The sequence below is a fragment of the Maylandia zebra genome, linkage group LG15 (genome assembly GCF_041146795.1).
Source record: "Maylandia zebra isolate NMK-2024a linkage group LG15, Mzebra_GT3a, whole genome shotgun sequence".
NCBI classification, from domain to species: Eukaryota; Metazoa; Chordata; class Actinopteri; order Cichliformes; family Cichlidae; genus Maylandia; species Maylandia zebra.
The window spans coordinates 21,069,898-21,087,499 of record NC_135181.1 but is presented as its reverse complement, the minus strand read 5'-3'; the positions used below and the strand labels follow the sequence as shown (position 1 = coordinate 21,087,499).

The window sequence follows — 17,602 nt, the reverse complement described above, 5'->3', positions numbered from 1 at the left end:
AGTATATACTGGTCTAGACTGCTTGAGCACTGGAGCAGACACATTAAGTATGGAACTTGGAGGTCCTCCACCAGCACATATTGACCCTCAGCTATTTCCATAGTTTCTAGTGAATTTTATACCTTTATTCATTCACAATGCTTGAAATCCTCAGCATGCAGAAGTCATCCAAATAACTGTGGCTCTGGATAATGTAAAAATAAACTTACAGACAACATCATTAGTTACTTCTGTTTATCTGCTCATTGAGATGAATATCTAATCAGCCAGTCACATTGCAGCAACTCAACTCATTTAGGTACGGCATGCAAGAAAGAAAGAAAGAAAGTTGATTTCAGTGATTTTGAGTGTGACACGGTTGACGGTGGGTGCCTCACAGACTGGTCTGAGTATATCAGAAACTGCTGATCTACTGGAATTTGCTCAAGCAGACATATCTACGGTTTACAGAGAATGAATTAAAAGAAAATATTCAGTGAGCTGGGAGAAAATGACTTGTACATGTCGGAGGTGAGAGGAGATGGATCAGACTGCTGTCAATTGTAACAGATATCCACTCATTGCAGCCAAAGAATGCAGAAGAGCATTCAAAAAACAACCAAAAAACACACTTATTAAAACACTTATTATGATATGTGTCCACCTTACTCCTTATTGTAATTATGTTTAGATTTTTATTTACGGAACTCTTTTATTTTATTTGTTGTGTCCTGTTCTTTGTATCCTTCTTTTTTTTCTAACTCACTGAGTCCTTTTATTGAGATTGTCTACTTTATTTAAACTAGGCCTTTTTAAATCATAGGCTGGCCTTCCACATTTTGGGATAAATAAAGTTGTTCTTGTATTATTGATGTAAAAAAAGAAGTAGAAGAAGAGCAAAACAAACAAAATAAAACATTACAACATAAGTAGTCTCCTCCTGGATTTATTAGGACGGTCAAATGTGTGCGTTTTAAATACTCGTCGAGATATGTCCCCTCCCCTTTATTGTTTATATGAGCAGGGAGTTGATGGTACCTGTTGCATAAGTATCTCGTACTTCAGGCCGCCATGTTTTTACAGATTTTACCTGGAGCACGAGACAGACGGCAGCAGCAGGAAATGAGATCAGCCACGTGCTCTCGGCCTGGACCGTCCTTACACATCTGAGGAAGGACAGAAGGTAGAAAAGAGACTTCAAGGTGAGCCAGGGAACTGCAGTCACACAGGTGTTACCAGCTAACCAGTACTCTTAGTCACGGAGGGCTCATTAGGGATCAGAGCCAGCACAAGGAAGGCGTTAGACGCAGCTGTGAGGGTAGCTTAGCATAGTTAGCTCTGTGCTACTTCTACTGAAGCTAACTCCTTTTCATGAAACACTCTGCTCACTTTCCGTTTACCGAAACGCTTACCCATCCTGCAGGTGTAGGCAAATAACAGTTTGTCAGATTCTGTATTCAATAATTGCATTTTTATTAAAGGTTTATATGCACTACATCGCGAAAATCTAAACTAGCCGCGGTATATGTGATATTAAAAAAATAAAATGAAAAGGTTGTGTCTGGATAAAAAAAAAATTCTTTCTCTGCTATAAACTATTTATTGTCATAAAAGGCTTTTATTTACTACTACTACTACTACTATTAGTATTAGTAGTAGTAGTATGAAACTGTTGTGGGAAGACCGCTTGGATTAAGGGACTCCCTTAGTCCAAGCGGTCTTTCCTCCCTTAAAGGGAGGCCTCTTTCTATATAGCTTTTTGCTATAGAAAAAAAAAAGATTTTTTTCCCACAAAAAGAAATAATATTTTTAATGGATGGAAAGCTAGTGTGGGGAAGTCAACATCTGCCAAAGTGGGGAAAAACAGAAATTTAAACCTGCCAAGAGCCCAAAAATCTCACTCTACAGCCATCATTTACCCTTGGACCCTTCTTGTTGAACAAATGACTCGGGAGGGGGAAAAAGCAGGAACAATTTTACAATTTTAAGACTGGGGAAACAAAAATTTGCAGATACTATATATTTTTTATCAGCTAAGCTACCTCTTAAAATGATTTAATAATTTTAAATTATTTTCTTTTTAAAATACTCACCCACATCTTCACCATGTTATCATCCTCATCCTTTGATCAGTGTCCCTGACTGCCTGTGTTTTTAAGTACTTATAAATGAGGGGTCGGCAACCTGTGGCACACAAAGGGTTAACTGATGGCACGACCATAGCTGGACTGGCCATTGGGCATTTGCTCGGTGGCCGATGATATATATATTTTTTGTAACGGTATAAACAATGAGAGGTGGTGGATTGGCCAGATGCTGGCCGGTGTGTAAAAATAACTCAGTTGTTTGGTGGTGGCTATGACGTAGCTTCCACAGATTCAGTAAAATTAACAAGTGGTGGAGGCCAGCAGGTGGATGAGGAAAGGGGAGGCAGGAGGAGGAGAGACTTGAGGCGGCCGCCGGTCTGAGTGTCAGGTGAACTGAACTTCAGGTAAGAAGTTATGACCTGCAGTCTATCTGGGTCAGATATAAACCAAGTTTAGGTGGAGTTTATTTTCGTTGTCTTGACTTTTTACAGTCCGTTACAATAACTCGTACTGTGTACTAGCTAGCATGACGGAGTTTCTATACAGCTGGGTGGGTGCTATGATGTTACTGATAGTGAACTTTATTTTATTCATAAGGTTAGTTAGTAGCGTTGCCAAGCATCCAGTAAAAAGATGGAATCATCTCGTATTCAGAGAAATTATTACGCGTTTCGTGTTGAGCTGAGAAGGGACGCAGTTTGTCTAGGATGGAAAAAGACACAAAGGTGGGTTTATTCTGTCGTTATGCTGCACAGCTGCCTCTCCTCCTCTCATCCTCTCCCCCTCCCTCTCCTGTTGCTACTTCAATCATGAAACTGATCAATGATCAGCTGATCGGCTTTTCTCTCTTGTTTGTTTATCGCCCACTTTGCGCCAGAAAGAGGAAACCAGCAGATGTTGCGCTAAACAAAAGCAGCACGTTTAAGCTTGATCGGCTGTTGTTAGAATTTATTTAATATTAATTTCTAGTATCAGCTGATGTTTGCTGGAGCCACAGCTGTAAAAAAGCTGCTGGTCATGATGTCTGTTTAGATATGTGGTGAGAGGGAAACATGAAGATGAAACCAGGAGATGTCCTTACTGAACCATCAGAGCTGAACAGGTGATGGAGAAACAGGTTTACCTTTTAGGTGACATGAATGAGTTGAAGGGAAGTTATGAACTGTTGCTGAGAGACAAATAACACCAGGATCCTTTTTTATGTAGCAGACAGCTGGTAACTGTGCAGGGGCGGGTCTAGCAAAGTTTTGCCAGGAGGGCAGGTAGGGCATTAACAGGGAGAGGGGGGCACAAAGAAATACTTTCTTTTTCTAATTTAAAATGTCTGGCTGTTATTAAATAATTATCTGAAGCTTACAACCAAAGTTTTTATCTGATGTAAAATGTATAGAAATCATACATATACCAACAAGACAGCGTACATCACTGTCACAACAGCGTTTGTTTTCATTCAAAGACTTTATGGCTTTAATACCTGGTGGGCTGGTCTCTAGTCAAAATGCCCGGGCTGTTTTTTTGTCCCAGTCCAGCCCTGGGCACGACACGCAGTGAATTAATCTGAGAAAGTGCATCAAAAAATAAATGGCCGCGCCAGCGGTGCACATCGCAAATCAGCTCGCATAGACACATAAGTTGTGGCTCTTCTTAATGACGGTATCTTAGCTAACAACCCCAACTACCAGATTCAACTTGTAATCGGCTAAAAATAACTTCACCTACTGGTAAGAGGGACGTTGTTAGCTTTCCACATAGTGACACTTCAAAAGCTTCAGGAGCTGTTCGCTCAGCACAGCATCAGCACCACGGAGACACACGGATACATCCGTAGACTCGAGTAGGGCTGTTCGATATAACGATATATATCGGATGAGGATATAAAAACGTCTATCGTTTCATTTTACGCTATCGTTTGTTTCGTGGTGTCGCAAAATAAACTGTTTACGGCAATATTTTTTCATCGTTTTGATGGTCACTGTAGTGGCTATATTAATTTCTTAAAGTTCTCTCTTTCTTTTATATTTAATATAACCACACTACAGACGGACAAGCTCCTGTTTTTATGCGTTGTCGTTAGCAACAGCGACGGTAACACCTTCGCATGTCCGCTTGTTTATGTTCCACATAAACCTTTCACAATAAAGCTCAAGATCCTGTTGAGACTTTTCAAAATAAACTGAATCACATGAAAGTGCAGATTATTTACGGATGAGAAGTAAAAAAGAGCCGCCTGGGCCCTGTTTCAGAAAGCCGGTTTAGTGCAAACTCTGAGTAAGTATACCCTGAGTTAACGAAAACTCTGGGTTTTCGGTTTCACAAAGCGAGTTTAGATTAATTCTGAGTGAGTCACTATGACGACACACTCCGTGAAGCTAACCTGCCCCCTCGCAGGTTTACTTCAACTAACCCTGACCTTCTCCGCCTCTTTGTCAGAAACCTGACTGTAGGAAGTGTCAGACATGGCGTGCCCCTTCCTTGAAGAGCCAGTAGATCGTGAAGCCCAAATTCTCCGCAGAGCTCTCCGCCGGGAGAGAGTGATTAGAGCGCGTTTGGACATTTTATCATTTCCTGATGATTTCCTGTGTGAACGTTACCGTTTTTCAGCACAATCTATAATTTATTTGAATAACCTCCTCAGGCCTAATATTGCTCATGTGACACATCGCGGACATGCTCTCAGTTCTGTACATATTATTTGTATTGCACTTCGGTTTTTTGCAAACGGGAGCTTTCTGTATAATATTGGTGACGCTGAGCACGTTTCCAAGGCTACCGTCTGTCGGGCAGCCAGGAATGTTACAGTTGCACTGAAACGTCTCCTGTACTCGTTTGTGGTGTTCCCCGGTCATAGACCCACAAGATTTATCAAAGAGGGATTCCACAAAATTGCAGGTATCAGGATGAACAAAACTTAATTCATGATGTGGTGATACTTGAACTACTACTTAAATTTTACATTTATTCCCACGGTTCCCAGGCGTGATTGGCTGTACAGATGGCACTCACATTCCAATCATTGCTCCTTCAGTAAATGAAGGAGACTATGTGAACAGGAAGTCTTTCCACAGCATTAATGTACAGGTACATAGTTCCCTGTAGCATTTCGAACTAACAAATTATTTCATTATAGTAATGGATGCTAATTTGTGTTCTCTGCAATGTGAAGATCATATGTGATGCTGCCAACATTATCACAAATGTGGAAGCCAAGTGGCCAGGCTCTGTGAGTGGTGGTGGTGGAGGACCCCCACCTGTTTTTCCGGCCTCCGCTTTTTTTTCTGTTGGCTATAACGGGTCACATTTGAGCATACAGAGTAAGCAAATATGTACTTGTAATGCTCAGATAATTTCAATAAGTGCTTACAGAAAGAAAATTAATGTAGCCTCTAACTGCAATTGATTTACATCGGACAAACAGACCAAGCACTATGGCTCATAATACAAACCTCACCTGTTTGGACTATATTTTTATATTTCATTTTTACTTGCTGCCAGGAACGTTTGGGGCCTGTTGGGTTGCACCTGCGCTCACATCACATCACAAAATCAAATGTATAAAATAAAAAATAAAATAAAATATAATAAAATAACGTGTTAAATGGGTGGAAATCCCTAGATCAATGTTTAAATTAACACTCACGCATTGACTATGTTTTGCCATGCATGCTCCCTTTGTTTTGCAGCTGAGGCTGTGTTACTTTTTTTCCGCAGAATTTGCATGTTATCGGCATATACTGCCATCAGAATTTCGGCCTCAAGCGCTGTAAAATACATTGACCGCGCCTTCTTTCCCTCCATCTCCATGGTGACTGTGCTCCACTAATCAGGGCTTTATGTATCCTCGTGCGCGCTCTTAACTTGGGGTTAAAGCAACTCCGCGTTGATTGAACTAATTGTTATCAGCCTTTCTGAAACCGAATATTCCGAGTTGGACAGTTCGGGGTTACTCAACCCCGTGTATCGTTTTTCACTCTGAGTTTTCTAAACTGGCTTCCTGAAATAGGGCCCAGGTGCTAAAAAATAAACCTTAGACTCAAACGTTAGAACAGGCAACCCGCAGCACGCCGTGTAATAAATACTCACAAAGAAAACGGCGGCCGTTACAACTTATGTCTATAGATGTATAGCTTCATGCATCGGTTAAAACACTCGACTCCGGGTAAAGCACGCCCAGCTGGAAACACTTCACGCAAGTCGAGCTGCCCGAGATTCACGGAATTTACAGAAAATTTTTGTGATTTATATCATTATCAGACGATAGAATTCTGATATCGGGATATGAGATTTTGGTCATATCGCACAGCCCTAGACTTGAGACACAATGCGTTTTTGGGACTTTCAGGTGTTTGGACCAATGTTTTATTTTCTGATCAAACCAGAAATCTTTAATGAGCAGCTGGATTTGTCTCGCATTAACTGGCTGAGTTAATACCAGTTAATGTGACATCAAAGCAGCTCTAATCCACAGCTGTGCGTGTTCATGGAGCTTGCATTTTCACCTGCTGGACATCACTACCTGACAAGTTTAACTGTCTTCAGAACATTGCAGAGGCATTATTGACAGTATTTGGCTCTAAATATCTGTGTGAGCAGATTTTCTTTCCTCAGGTAGCCGTCTGAATGCTGGACACTCGGAGACCTGTGTCTCTGAGTGGGAGACCAGAGATCAGATTAACATGTGTGTCTCTGTATTAACAAACATGCCATATTGGCTTAGTTTATTTTTCTTATCATTGTTGTGAGGAGACCATAAATAGCATTTGTATTTTCTGTTGTACAGACCCTTTGCTGTTATGGAGTTCTTGTTATGGATAAAAAGTGTCTTTTTTTTGTTTCAAAACAGCTGATAACTATTCACTGATAGCTGCCAACATCTGCGAACAAATAATTCTATGAAGTGGTTCCATATATTGTATAACTGTTCATATAGAGCGTTATTAAATTTATTGCTAATGCAATCATATGGCACACTGACTTGAGGAAATTTTAAATGGCACTCGCCATCAGAAAGGTTGCCTACCCCTAAATAAATAAATACAATTTTATTTATACAGCACCTTTCTACACAGTGTCAGAAAGTGCTGCACATAAGATAACAAGCCATAAAAAGGTAAAACAGACAATATAAAACAGGCAAAAGTTAACCAAAAGTTTTAAAGTTTTGAGTTGTTTTTTTAAAAACAGCTACTGAGTCCACAGTTCTTAAGGTTTGGGGGAGAGAGTTCCACAGTCTAGAGGCCACAGTGGCAAAAGCTCTATCACCCTTATTTCTCATCTTAGTCCGTTTTATAGCAAGTAAGCCCTGATCAGATGACCTCAGGGACCTGCTAGGGACATAGGGCTGTCGCAGATCATAGATGTAGGCTGGTAAATGATTTACTTTGCTCTGAGATCAGACTTGACTTTAAAAAACATTAGTTTCATGTACACTGCTCAAAAAACTCAAAGGAATACTTTTTAATCAGAGTCAGTGTCACTGATTGTAGCACGAGTTGATACTTAGACCCTTACAGAGGTTGCACAGATAGTCCTGCTCCTGCATGATGGCACATCATGTTACTGCCAGGTTTGCTGTGTCTCCCAACTATTACTATCCCAAATATTGTAAATCACTTTATCAGACAGCAGGGGGGGCTCTTGCATTGACATTGGTTTGTGAAATTTGCTCAGCTCTTTAAAAAAGGTGCGGTGTGTGTATATATATATATATATATATATATGTGTGTGTATATATATATGTGTGTGTATATATATATATATATGTGTGTATATATATATATATATGTGTGTATATATATATATATATATGTGTGTATATATATATATATGTGTATATATATATATATGTGTATATATGTATATGTATATGTATATGTATATATATATATATTATTCGTGTGTGTGTGTACACAGAAGCAGAGCAGGAAAAAGGTAAACATGAGATATCTGATGAACGCTGTCACAAGTGAGACCCTTGAAGTCAGTGAAACCTGGGTTTAAATATTAATACAGTTAACCCCTTCAGGTTTGTCCATGAAACCATAAAGCTGCACTTTCTTTTTGCCTTATAGTCTGATTTGTCATAACTTCTCTGTTTTGTGGTAAGCTTTTCTTTGGCTGTCACTTCTTCACCCTGACCTGTCTTATTTGGCTCAGCAGAACTGAAATATAAATCCTGCTGCTTTTACACACGCACTCACATAAGCTCAGTGATTCTCTGCGCGATCAACCTCTCACATGTTTAAGCTTGCTGCGGGAGATTTCACTTGTCATGTTTGCATAGTAAGCTAACGATTAATAAGACGATGTCAGAGGAATTGGTGCACAAATTATCATCACTCACAGATCAGTGCTGTCGCTCTCTATACACAGTTCGCACGATTGCAAAGTGAAAGCAAAAAAACAAGCGCAAATTCAAACGCGACTTCAATATGTCACATATTGACAGTGGCTCACCGATGCCAATGACATAATTACCCAGCTACATTTCCGAAAGAATGCAAAAGCATTGACATATATTTTTCCTTCCTACGATAGCCCGACGGGCAGGGCAGAGATAGATTTTGGTAGCCCGACTGGAAGAATCGCTAGCCCCGGGACGTCGGGATAGCGATATTGCAAGCCCTGTATCTGATTGAGGAATCACTCATCTTTGGAAAAGAGAGTTTATTACAGAGAAATGGCTCTTTCCAAAATAAAAGCTATACTATCCGCTTCTTCTGGGCTATATTCTCAGCAGCATATTAAACATATCAGGTCCCCATAAGAAGAATCATGTGCTAACGGATGTCTAAATGACTCGGGTAAAGTTTGTAGCATGCATGCTTGTTGTTTTTGTCTGCTTCCACTTGTCTTTGCACTAGGATGATGTCGGCGTAAATGTGCAGTCATATTCGTTGTGTTCCCACTAGTGCTTTCAGGTTAATCTCATTGAAATGACCTTAACGCCACAACACGGCAAATCTCCGTTAACGAGCTACCCCTGATCGCCCCGTGCATGGGGCTAGACGGCCAACACGTTAACGAGCTAACTGCGCTAACACACTAATTCCCACCATGTGCATTGCATGGCACATCCGACATACTGTTTTACTTTTGTCCATCAGGGTCATGCGTCACATGAAAACCAAAATAGTTCCAAACGCCAGATCTGAATGAGGGTGGGGGAGGTTCAATTTGCCATGTTGCAACAAGCTTAGCTTCTGTCTTGCTAGCTTGCCCTTCGCTCAGTGGATCTGCGCTCGACAGTGCAGCCTAGGCGGAGTAGTCGAACGCAGATCCACTGAGCTCTCAACACAGACAGCATCGTCAGAAGAGAAGTTGAAAAAACAAATTAAGAAATTTGTTCAATACATATGCGTACCGAACCGAAAGCACTGTATCGAACGGTTCAATATCGATACGAGTATCGTTGCACCCCTAATATATAAATATATATGTGTGTGTGTGTGTGTGTGTGTGTGTGTGTGTGTGTGTGTGGTGAGAAGGTGGGAGAAATACCTGTACCTGATAATAACCTCAGAAGCCTGGCTTTAAATCATATATTAGTTGTCGAATTAAGACTTTTTTCCCCCTCCCTACAGGTTTATTTTGGGATGCAATTGTTCCTTATTCTGCTGCCATGCAGTCCACACTGGGATCTGATCTTGAAAGGTAAGAATGTGCTTTTCTGTTTCTTTTTCTATTTATTTTGATCACATAGACAATATGCAGAAAATCATTTAGAGGAAAAAAAGAAAAAAAAATTATAATATAAAAATTCTGTACAAAATAAAGCAAAACGCGCTACAATATCATGTAGTGAAGCCACGGCTAACAAAATCACTGAAATTCAACAGCTATCTCTTCTTTATATCTCGTGAAAACCAGATCTTTATACTTCTTTCTAAAGTGCATCACAAATGTGTAAAACCATTATGTAAAAGTATTATATCTGACTTCATGCTCCTACGCAGGGGATACACAGTTTGGAAAATTCTGGGTATTTAAAAGAACATATTTTTTTGATGTTTTATAATGTTTTCTTCTTTGTTAATTAGCTTCAGGAAAATGGCAAAGCTAAATTGTTCAGCCTTTCAATTGCACAAATTTCTGAAACAGAATTTCAGATATAAGGAGCATTGTGCTACACTGAGAGAAAAAAAAGAAGCTGATAGAGAAGGGATTGTCATTGTTAGGGCTTTTAAGTCGTATAAGCCATGCAAAACTTTACGAGGCATGACATAACGATGCACTGCTACTAATACATGGTGTAATAAAGGCAGAAAGTCAAATCCAGGCTTTTGAGTCACAATTTCAGTGATATTAGTCCCAGATATTGGATCTCAAATAAAAACATCTGTTGTTTCAAGTTATGCTCTGTTGTTTATGGCAATATTGTTTTCATCATTTGGATGATTAGAAGCAATCAGGAATGTGAATATAAGCATGGTGAGTAAAGGTGAGACAGAGGCAGGACAAAGACCAGTCGAGACAAATCGAGGAGCTTGTTTGTAAATGAGGGCGTCTCTTTGTAGCACGCATGTGGTTTGGTTATGAGAAGTCTGACGTGGACCAGAGAACATTTCCCAATAGTTCTGTGTAAAAGGAGAAAAGTAATCACATATGGATTAGCACCATTCATCTTTGAGCTTATAATTAAAAAAAATCTTTAATGTGGTTTTTATATAAACTAGCACTATTAATAAACTAGTCATTTATAGAGTTTCCATAAAATGTAATATACTTTGATACATTTCATTATTAGATATTGGGAAATGAGATTTTGGTATGGAATATCAGAGTGATTTTGACTCCTCGCATTTTAACATTTCAATGAATTGGCATATATAAATAATACATAAAACATGAATATAAATGCTATACAAAGTAACCATTTAATCTGTACTTGTATGAACTATTGTTGATAATGAAAGCCATTTTACTTTGCAGGTCTCAAGATTTATCCCCATCCGCACCATGCGCCCTTTGGCCAGTGGACCTCAAGTTAACTCACTTGGACTGGAACCCTGAAGCAATCCTGATACACTTCCAGGGACAGTACCTCACCATATGTGAACTTGACTATAGTATCTTGCAGGGAGAAATACAGAATGTACCAAAGACTAAAGCTGAAGTGGATATTGGAGAGTTTTGCCTCGTGGAAGATTTGACTTCAGCTCGCTGGTACAGAGGAAGAGTTCAGAAACGACGGGACAACCTCTTTGATGTTTTCCTCATTGATCACGGAAACGTGTTGACTGTCAGTGCCACAAACGTTTCTTCCTGTTCAAATGACCTGTTCATCCTGCCTCCGAAAATAGTTTGTGGTTTTCTTGCTAATGTGCTGCTTCTTCAGAGTTGTTCTCACTCTGTGGTTGAGGAGTTTTTCTCAAGCCTGATCGGCAGAAATATCAACGGTTACATTCAAGCACTGCTTCCCCACAAAGTCCTCCTACTAGAAGTCCCTGACATCAACACCGGCTTAGTTACACATGGCTTTGGGAGATATGTGGACACTGATACATTTCTCTTCTTGGTAGAGATGCTTACAGAGATGCCTCTCAAACAGAAAATAGAGCCGGTTCCTGACTTACTCATTGAAAAGCCAAGGGGACAAGAAGTTTGTTTTAAACCACCAGGTTTGCAGGGATATGAAGGCATTTTTTCACTCTATGGACCAGCCTTGTGTTGTGGGACACAAGCTAAAGTGAGAGTAACTGCCGCTGTCAGCCCTGGGTTGTTTTACTGTCAGATGGCCAGTGTGGAAGCAGAGCTCTGGGAAATGTCAAAGAAGTTAGCTGCATCATGTGAATGCAGACCTAAAGAAAGTTCTCAGATGACTCCAGAGAACCTGGGTTTATTGTCCTCAGCTAAAAGCAAAGATGGGAGATGGTACAGAGGTTTGGTGCAGTTTCTCCCAGGCAGTTCTTGGGTTAGAGTCTCGTTTGTTGACTACGGATTCGTTGAATCCGTCAAAGTTGAAAACATCCACAGGTTGGCACCTGAATTGTATTCAACGCCAATTATGGCATTCCCTTGCTCTCTGGCATGCCTGAGTGATGAGGATAAGGCCATCAAAACTCAGCAGTTGTGTCTCCTGAAATCAGGCTTACTTGGAGGACGATTACACGTGGAGATCACTAGATACGATGAAGAACACCACCTGTACTGTGTCACTATAATTAGTGCTGAAGATGAAGGTGTGGAAGAGCCGGAGCCTGTCAGAAAGTGTCCAGTCATGAAGGTTGAGTCCGTTTCTGAGGCTGAAGAACAGGGTGGCTTCTTGTACCATGAAACAATCATGGGCGAAACACTGGGGCAAACGCTGAAGGTAGAAGAGGTGCAGGTAGACTCCGTGTTTGTGGGCTATGTTGAACATGTCCAAAATCCAAACCATTTCTGGATTAGAACACAAAAACGCAATGAGGAGTTTGAAGAAATGATGTCAAAGATGGCAGAACACTTCGAACACGTGAAGCTGGATGAAGACGTACTGTTAAATCCTAAGCTTGGAACACTGTGCTGTGCGGTTTATGAGGGAGACATGCATTTTTACAGGGGTGTAGTGACAGACACTCTTAAGCACGGAGCTGAAGTTTTGTTCATCGATTTTGGGAACACTGAGAAAGTGCCACACATGCTGATCAAGAATATTCCTGAGTCATTTGCCTGCAAGGCGGCATTTGCCATTTGTTGTACTCTTTCGAATGTTTTTCCTGTTGAAGACATCTGGACAAGTTCAGCCTCTGATTTCTTCAGAAGAGCTGTGTCAAACAAAGCCTTGCTAATCCATGTCGTACAAATGAGAAAAAACAAATTTGTTGTTGACCTTTTTGAGATGGGAAGTGGCAACAATCAGAGTATTACTGAGCTCCTGGTCTCTTCCAAGCAGGCTGAATACATTCCGAAAGGGCACTTGGACCAAAAAAGGACAGAAAAGACAAGGTGCCTCCAAAGTAATGTGAAAACAAACATCGCTGAGGATAAGGAGCAATGGAAGATTTTTAAGGAAGAAGAGAATGCATCGAATAATGAACCTGAGAATGAACCTGAGAAAGCTCAACTTCTTGCTAGCATCAAGCTGTTAAATATCAAGCCTGGGTGTGAGTTGACTGTGAACTGCTCTTATATCAGCTCTCCATCAGATTTCTGGTGCCAGCCTCAAGACATGGTTCCAGCTTTGGAAGAACTGATGGATAAACTTCAGCAGTATTATTCAACTCATTGGGTTCCCCTAGAGTCAGGAGATTCATGCTGCATTGCCAAGTCACCTCAAGATGGACGATGGTACAGGGCCTTAATCACTGCAAAACAGAGAGACAATGTCACAGTAACGTTGGTTGATTATGGGAATACTGTCCAAGTCAGTGAACACATTCTTCAAGCAATAATGCCAGAATTTCTTTATTTGGAAGAACAAGCTTTCAGGTGCAGCCTTTACAACTTAATTGAACCTGCTGACCCTAAGAACTCTGGGAATTGGAGTCCAGAAGGCTGTAGGTTGCTGAAAGATTTTGTCTTCAGCAGCACTGGAGCTCTAAAATGTAAAGTTGTCTCCCAGTTATATGTGAAAAACAAGGGGCTGTGCAATGTTGTTGATCTCTACAACAGCCAAACCCAGCAGAGTGTGACAGATACGTTCACAGAACAAGGTCTGGCAACACGAGTGACTGCGTCAACAAGGCAACAGCAAGCAGCGTTTCCGGAATCTTTTATCTACTCTTCACATGATCTACACCCAGGAAATGAGGAACAAATGTATGTCACCTACGTTAACAGTCAGTGGGAGGTCTACTGCCATCTTGAAAGAAACACTGACATTATTGTTGAGCTTGAGAAGAAAATCTCAGAGGAGAGTAAACACATGATGCAAGTTGTTACAAGAGCTGTTGTAAGCAAACTGTGCCTGGCAAAATACTTTGATGGCAAGTGGTACCGCGGTGTAGTGCATCCTATTCATTCACCTCTGCATTTCAGTGTGTTTTTTGTGGACTATGGAAACACAAGCATATCAGAGAAGACCAAAGTCATGTTCATCCCGAGAGACTCATCAGATTTGTTGTACACCCCCATGCAAGCCGTGAGATGTTGTCTCCATTCAGTGTCCAAGAAAGATGTGTATGCAGATGTTAAGGAGTGGCTCAGTAGTGCAGTCCTCAACAAGCAAGTGAAAGCTGTCATACTTGGAAAGAATGAAGATGGTTCATTTGATGTCGAATTATTTGATGGAGACATGAACATCAATGAGAAGTTGAAGGAGCTCATTCTCAGTCTTTCATGTAAACCCAAGACTGCTGTTAGATTTGAGATGATCAACAGAAAACAGAAAACCTCCTGCAAACGAAACACAAAGTCTTCGTTAAAAAGCAAGAGTCATCCTAGCGTGTATTCAAATCTTTCGACATTGTCCACTGTCCACAGAGGTACTAAAAAGAAAGAAAACACAAAAAGCCTTGTTGGTGGGAGAACTCAAAGCAAGAACACAAGAGTGAGAACACAGAATGAGGGCACATTGAACACCCGGGCCTCTGTGAAATCGCAGAACAATCAAGTGAAACAACAAAGACAGGAACAGAAGCAAGCCCAACAGAAAGAGGCAAAAGAAATACCCCAACTGCTGCCTGACAAGAAGATATGTGCAGGCTTTAGGGCAAAGTGTTTTGTTTCCCACACAGACTCCATTTACAGCTTTTTTCTTCAGCTGTCAGAGGATGAACCTGCCATCTTGAAAATGGGTGAAGCTCTCAACTCAGGTACCCTCAGAGAATCCTTGAAGATGCCTACAACCTTAAGAATCAATGACATTGTTTTGGCTGAGTTTGAGGAGGACGGTGCCCTTTATCGTTCAGTTGTGAAGAACTTTGCAGGCAATTCGTGTTTCAAAGTTGAGTTTGTGGACTATGGAAACTCGGCAGTCGTTGAGAAGAAAAAGATCTTCTCTATACCAAAGGAGCATCTGTCACATCCGAGATTCAGTATACCATGCTCGCTGCTGGATCCAAGCACATTCAGAAATGATGTGGCTTTCACTGATGCAGTAATGGAGAAGCCACTGATGGTTGAGTTCATAGAGCAATGTGGAACCAAGTGGGACATAAAGATTAAGGTTCTTGATGGAGAAGTGGGCCTTAATGCAGGACCTGTAACTGAAAGGGAGGATGAGTCTCCTAATTCTGAAGCTAATGAGAAATTGAGGTCCCACAAACAGAATAACCAAAGAGATGAAGCATGCAAGAATGAAATAAGGTCTGAAAGAAAGATGGCTACTGTCAAAGGTGAAACATTCACGCCTAAACCACCATCTGTTAAGGTGTTAGTGCCGATGAGGATGAAAATTCACAGGTATCACAGGATAAGAGTCAAGAGTAGCAAGAGTAAGACGACAAAGAGATTTGGAAATGCATCCCTTACCCCATCTATTCAAGCCAGAGACTCAGAGAATGGAATGCTTTTGTCGGTCCAGAGTAATGGCTGCTTTTATGTAAGACTTCTTAGGACCAGTGACTGTCTCACTGCATTGGAAAGTCACATTGCAGATAGCCTGGTCAAGTGCAAGATGGTAGCAAGAGAGGATATCAAACAAGGCCTCAAGTGCTTAGTTCAAGTCCAGAGTCACAACAAGTGGCACAGAGCCATAGTTCAGCACCTGAGTGATGAAAATGTCAATGTTTTCCTGGTGGATCACGGAATAACAGTGGAAATCCCAATTGGTTCAATTCGACAGCAGTGTAGTGACCTGTTGAAATTCCCAAACCTTGCAGTGCTGTGCAAGATGAACAGTCTTGGGTTCACTGAGAAGGACGATGATCACAGACACTGGTGTGAAACTCTGAAACCCTTGATAGGCAAAGAAGTCAAGTTGATTTTTGTGCGTTATTCTGAAGCGGATAGCCTCTGGATGGTTGAAATAATCATAAACAAACTGTTTCTCATGTTGCATCAAGTTGTGTCACTGCAGCACAATGGAGGCACTGAAAAAGGACCAACCGTGGAGACCAGCCCTCCTCAGCGGCTTGCCTTTGCTCCAGTTCAAATGGACAAATTATATTCTGGCTTTGCTGCTGCAGTTAAGACGCCTTCTGACTTCTGTGTGTCTCTAGAGGATTTTCTTCTTGTAACAAACAAAGTGTCAGTTGAGCTGGATGACCTTCCAGACAAGATAACAACCCTCCCAAAGGTCACTTATTCCTGCATCCTGAGAGGTGTGAAGCCAGCTGGATTGGATGATCAGTGGCCTGATGAGGCGGTGGTCTTCTTCCAGCAATGTTTGTATGGGAAGAACCTCCAGATCTTCTTCATAGAGTTTGTGTCAAACACACACTGGAAGGTGGACATTCTTGTAGATGGTGTCCATGTTGCCAAGGAGCTGGTGGATGCTGGACATGCCAGCTATGTGGATGTCATGCTAGGACTCAGGTATGCTTTATAATTTAAAATCTGACTGAAAGTGTATTAGAAGTGATCAAAATAAGCACATATTTAGTCCTTTGATATGTTTTTTTAATGACTTCAAATCGATTCAGTATTCTTAGTGTAGTATATATCAGTTGTGCTTTAGTCGGTGAATAAATGAATGAAAGAACAATGAAATGTGTGTGGATTTGTGAGATAAATATCACATTTTTTGTGCTTAACCTCTGGCACTTTCAGGTTCCTGGAGCAAAGCCCCTTTAGAGCTCATTCCCAGGTCCTTCACAGTGAGGAGCAGTGTGGGCCAGAAGAGGAAGGTTCTTGTGAAGCTCGAGTCCACTGGGGGATGTGAGGGGACGATGTCACTCAGAATAAGTTTGGGCTTGTTCACAAAAATTTTGTGGATGTTTAAGGAATTTAAACAGTTCTTTATGTTAAACAGCTGTTTGTGTGAAAAATATTATATTGGTTCTAATTTCTGTTTCTGATCATTTTGACTAAACATGTAGTACCAAAAGATATTTTTGTTATTAAATTTCACATACTTTCAAATATCTAAAACTTAAAATAAAAAGTAATTGCCTGATTAAGACAAAATATTGTCATTACCTTGTCAGCACTTCTGACACTTTTCTTTTTATATTTTAAATACGTTTTGAGTCAAGGCCACATTGTGAAAAATAAAATCTTTACTGATTGTTCTTTTGGTCTCACGTTGTTTGTTGTCTTAGTCAGCAATCAGTCACTTGTGTGTTTAAGGAATTTAGGGGTTTTTTTTAAAAAAAATTTATGACCTACACACATGTTCCACTTGATGGTGCTGTCAAGCCAAGATTTCTTTTTTATAAGCTCCTCAATGAGGCAGTGCTGCTAGGAACAAACTTTCTTTTTCTGTCCAAAAAGAGTCAAAGAAATAAATGCAGCTGAAAGAGATGTACATTTATCTTTAAATAGTATATTTTACATAAAAGTGGCATTATACCACAAAGTACAGTACACCCCGTTATTATTTTCATGAGTATATTTAAGTCCACAACTGCAGCCAATAATAAATGTAATTAGTTTGGAGTGATCACGTTGTGAAAATTGATGATAAGAACAGTAATGAAAACATTTTGTGGCGATGATGGGAAGGAAGGAAGAAAAGA

The 17,602-nt window shown here is 40.5% G+C and overlaps 1 protein-coding gene across 1 annotated transcript; it reads left to right on the top strand.

Moving 5' to 3' along the window:
• The first annotated feature begins 987 nt into the window (after positions 1-987).
• tdrd15 (tudor domain containing 15) lies at positions 988-17,155 on the top strand. Its single transcript, XM_004550663.4, has 4 exons — positions 988-1,181; positions 9,647-9,716; positions 10,995-16,460; positions 16,695-17,155. The coding sequence occupies exons 2-4, from the start codon at positions 9,685-9,687 to the stop codon at positions 16,804-16,806; spliced, it is 5,610 nt and encodes a 1,869-aa protein (XP_004550720.3). The 5' UTR covers positions 988-1,181; positions 9,647-9,684; the 3' UTR covers positions 16,807-17,155.
• Positions 17,156-17,602: the final 447 nt, after the last annotated feature.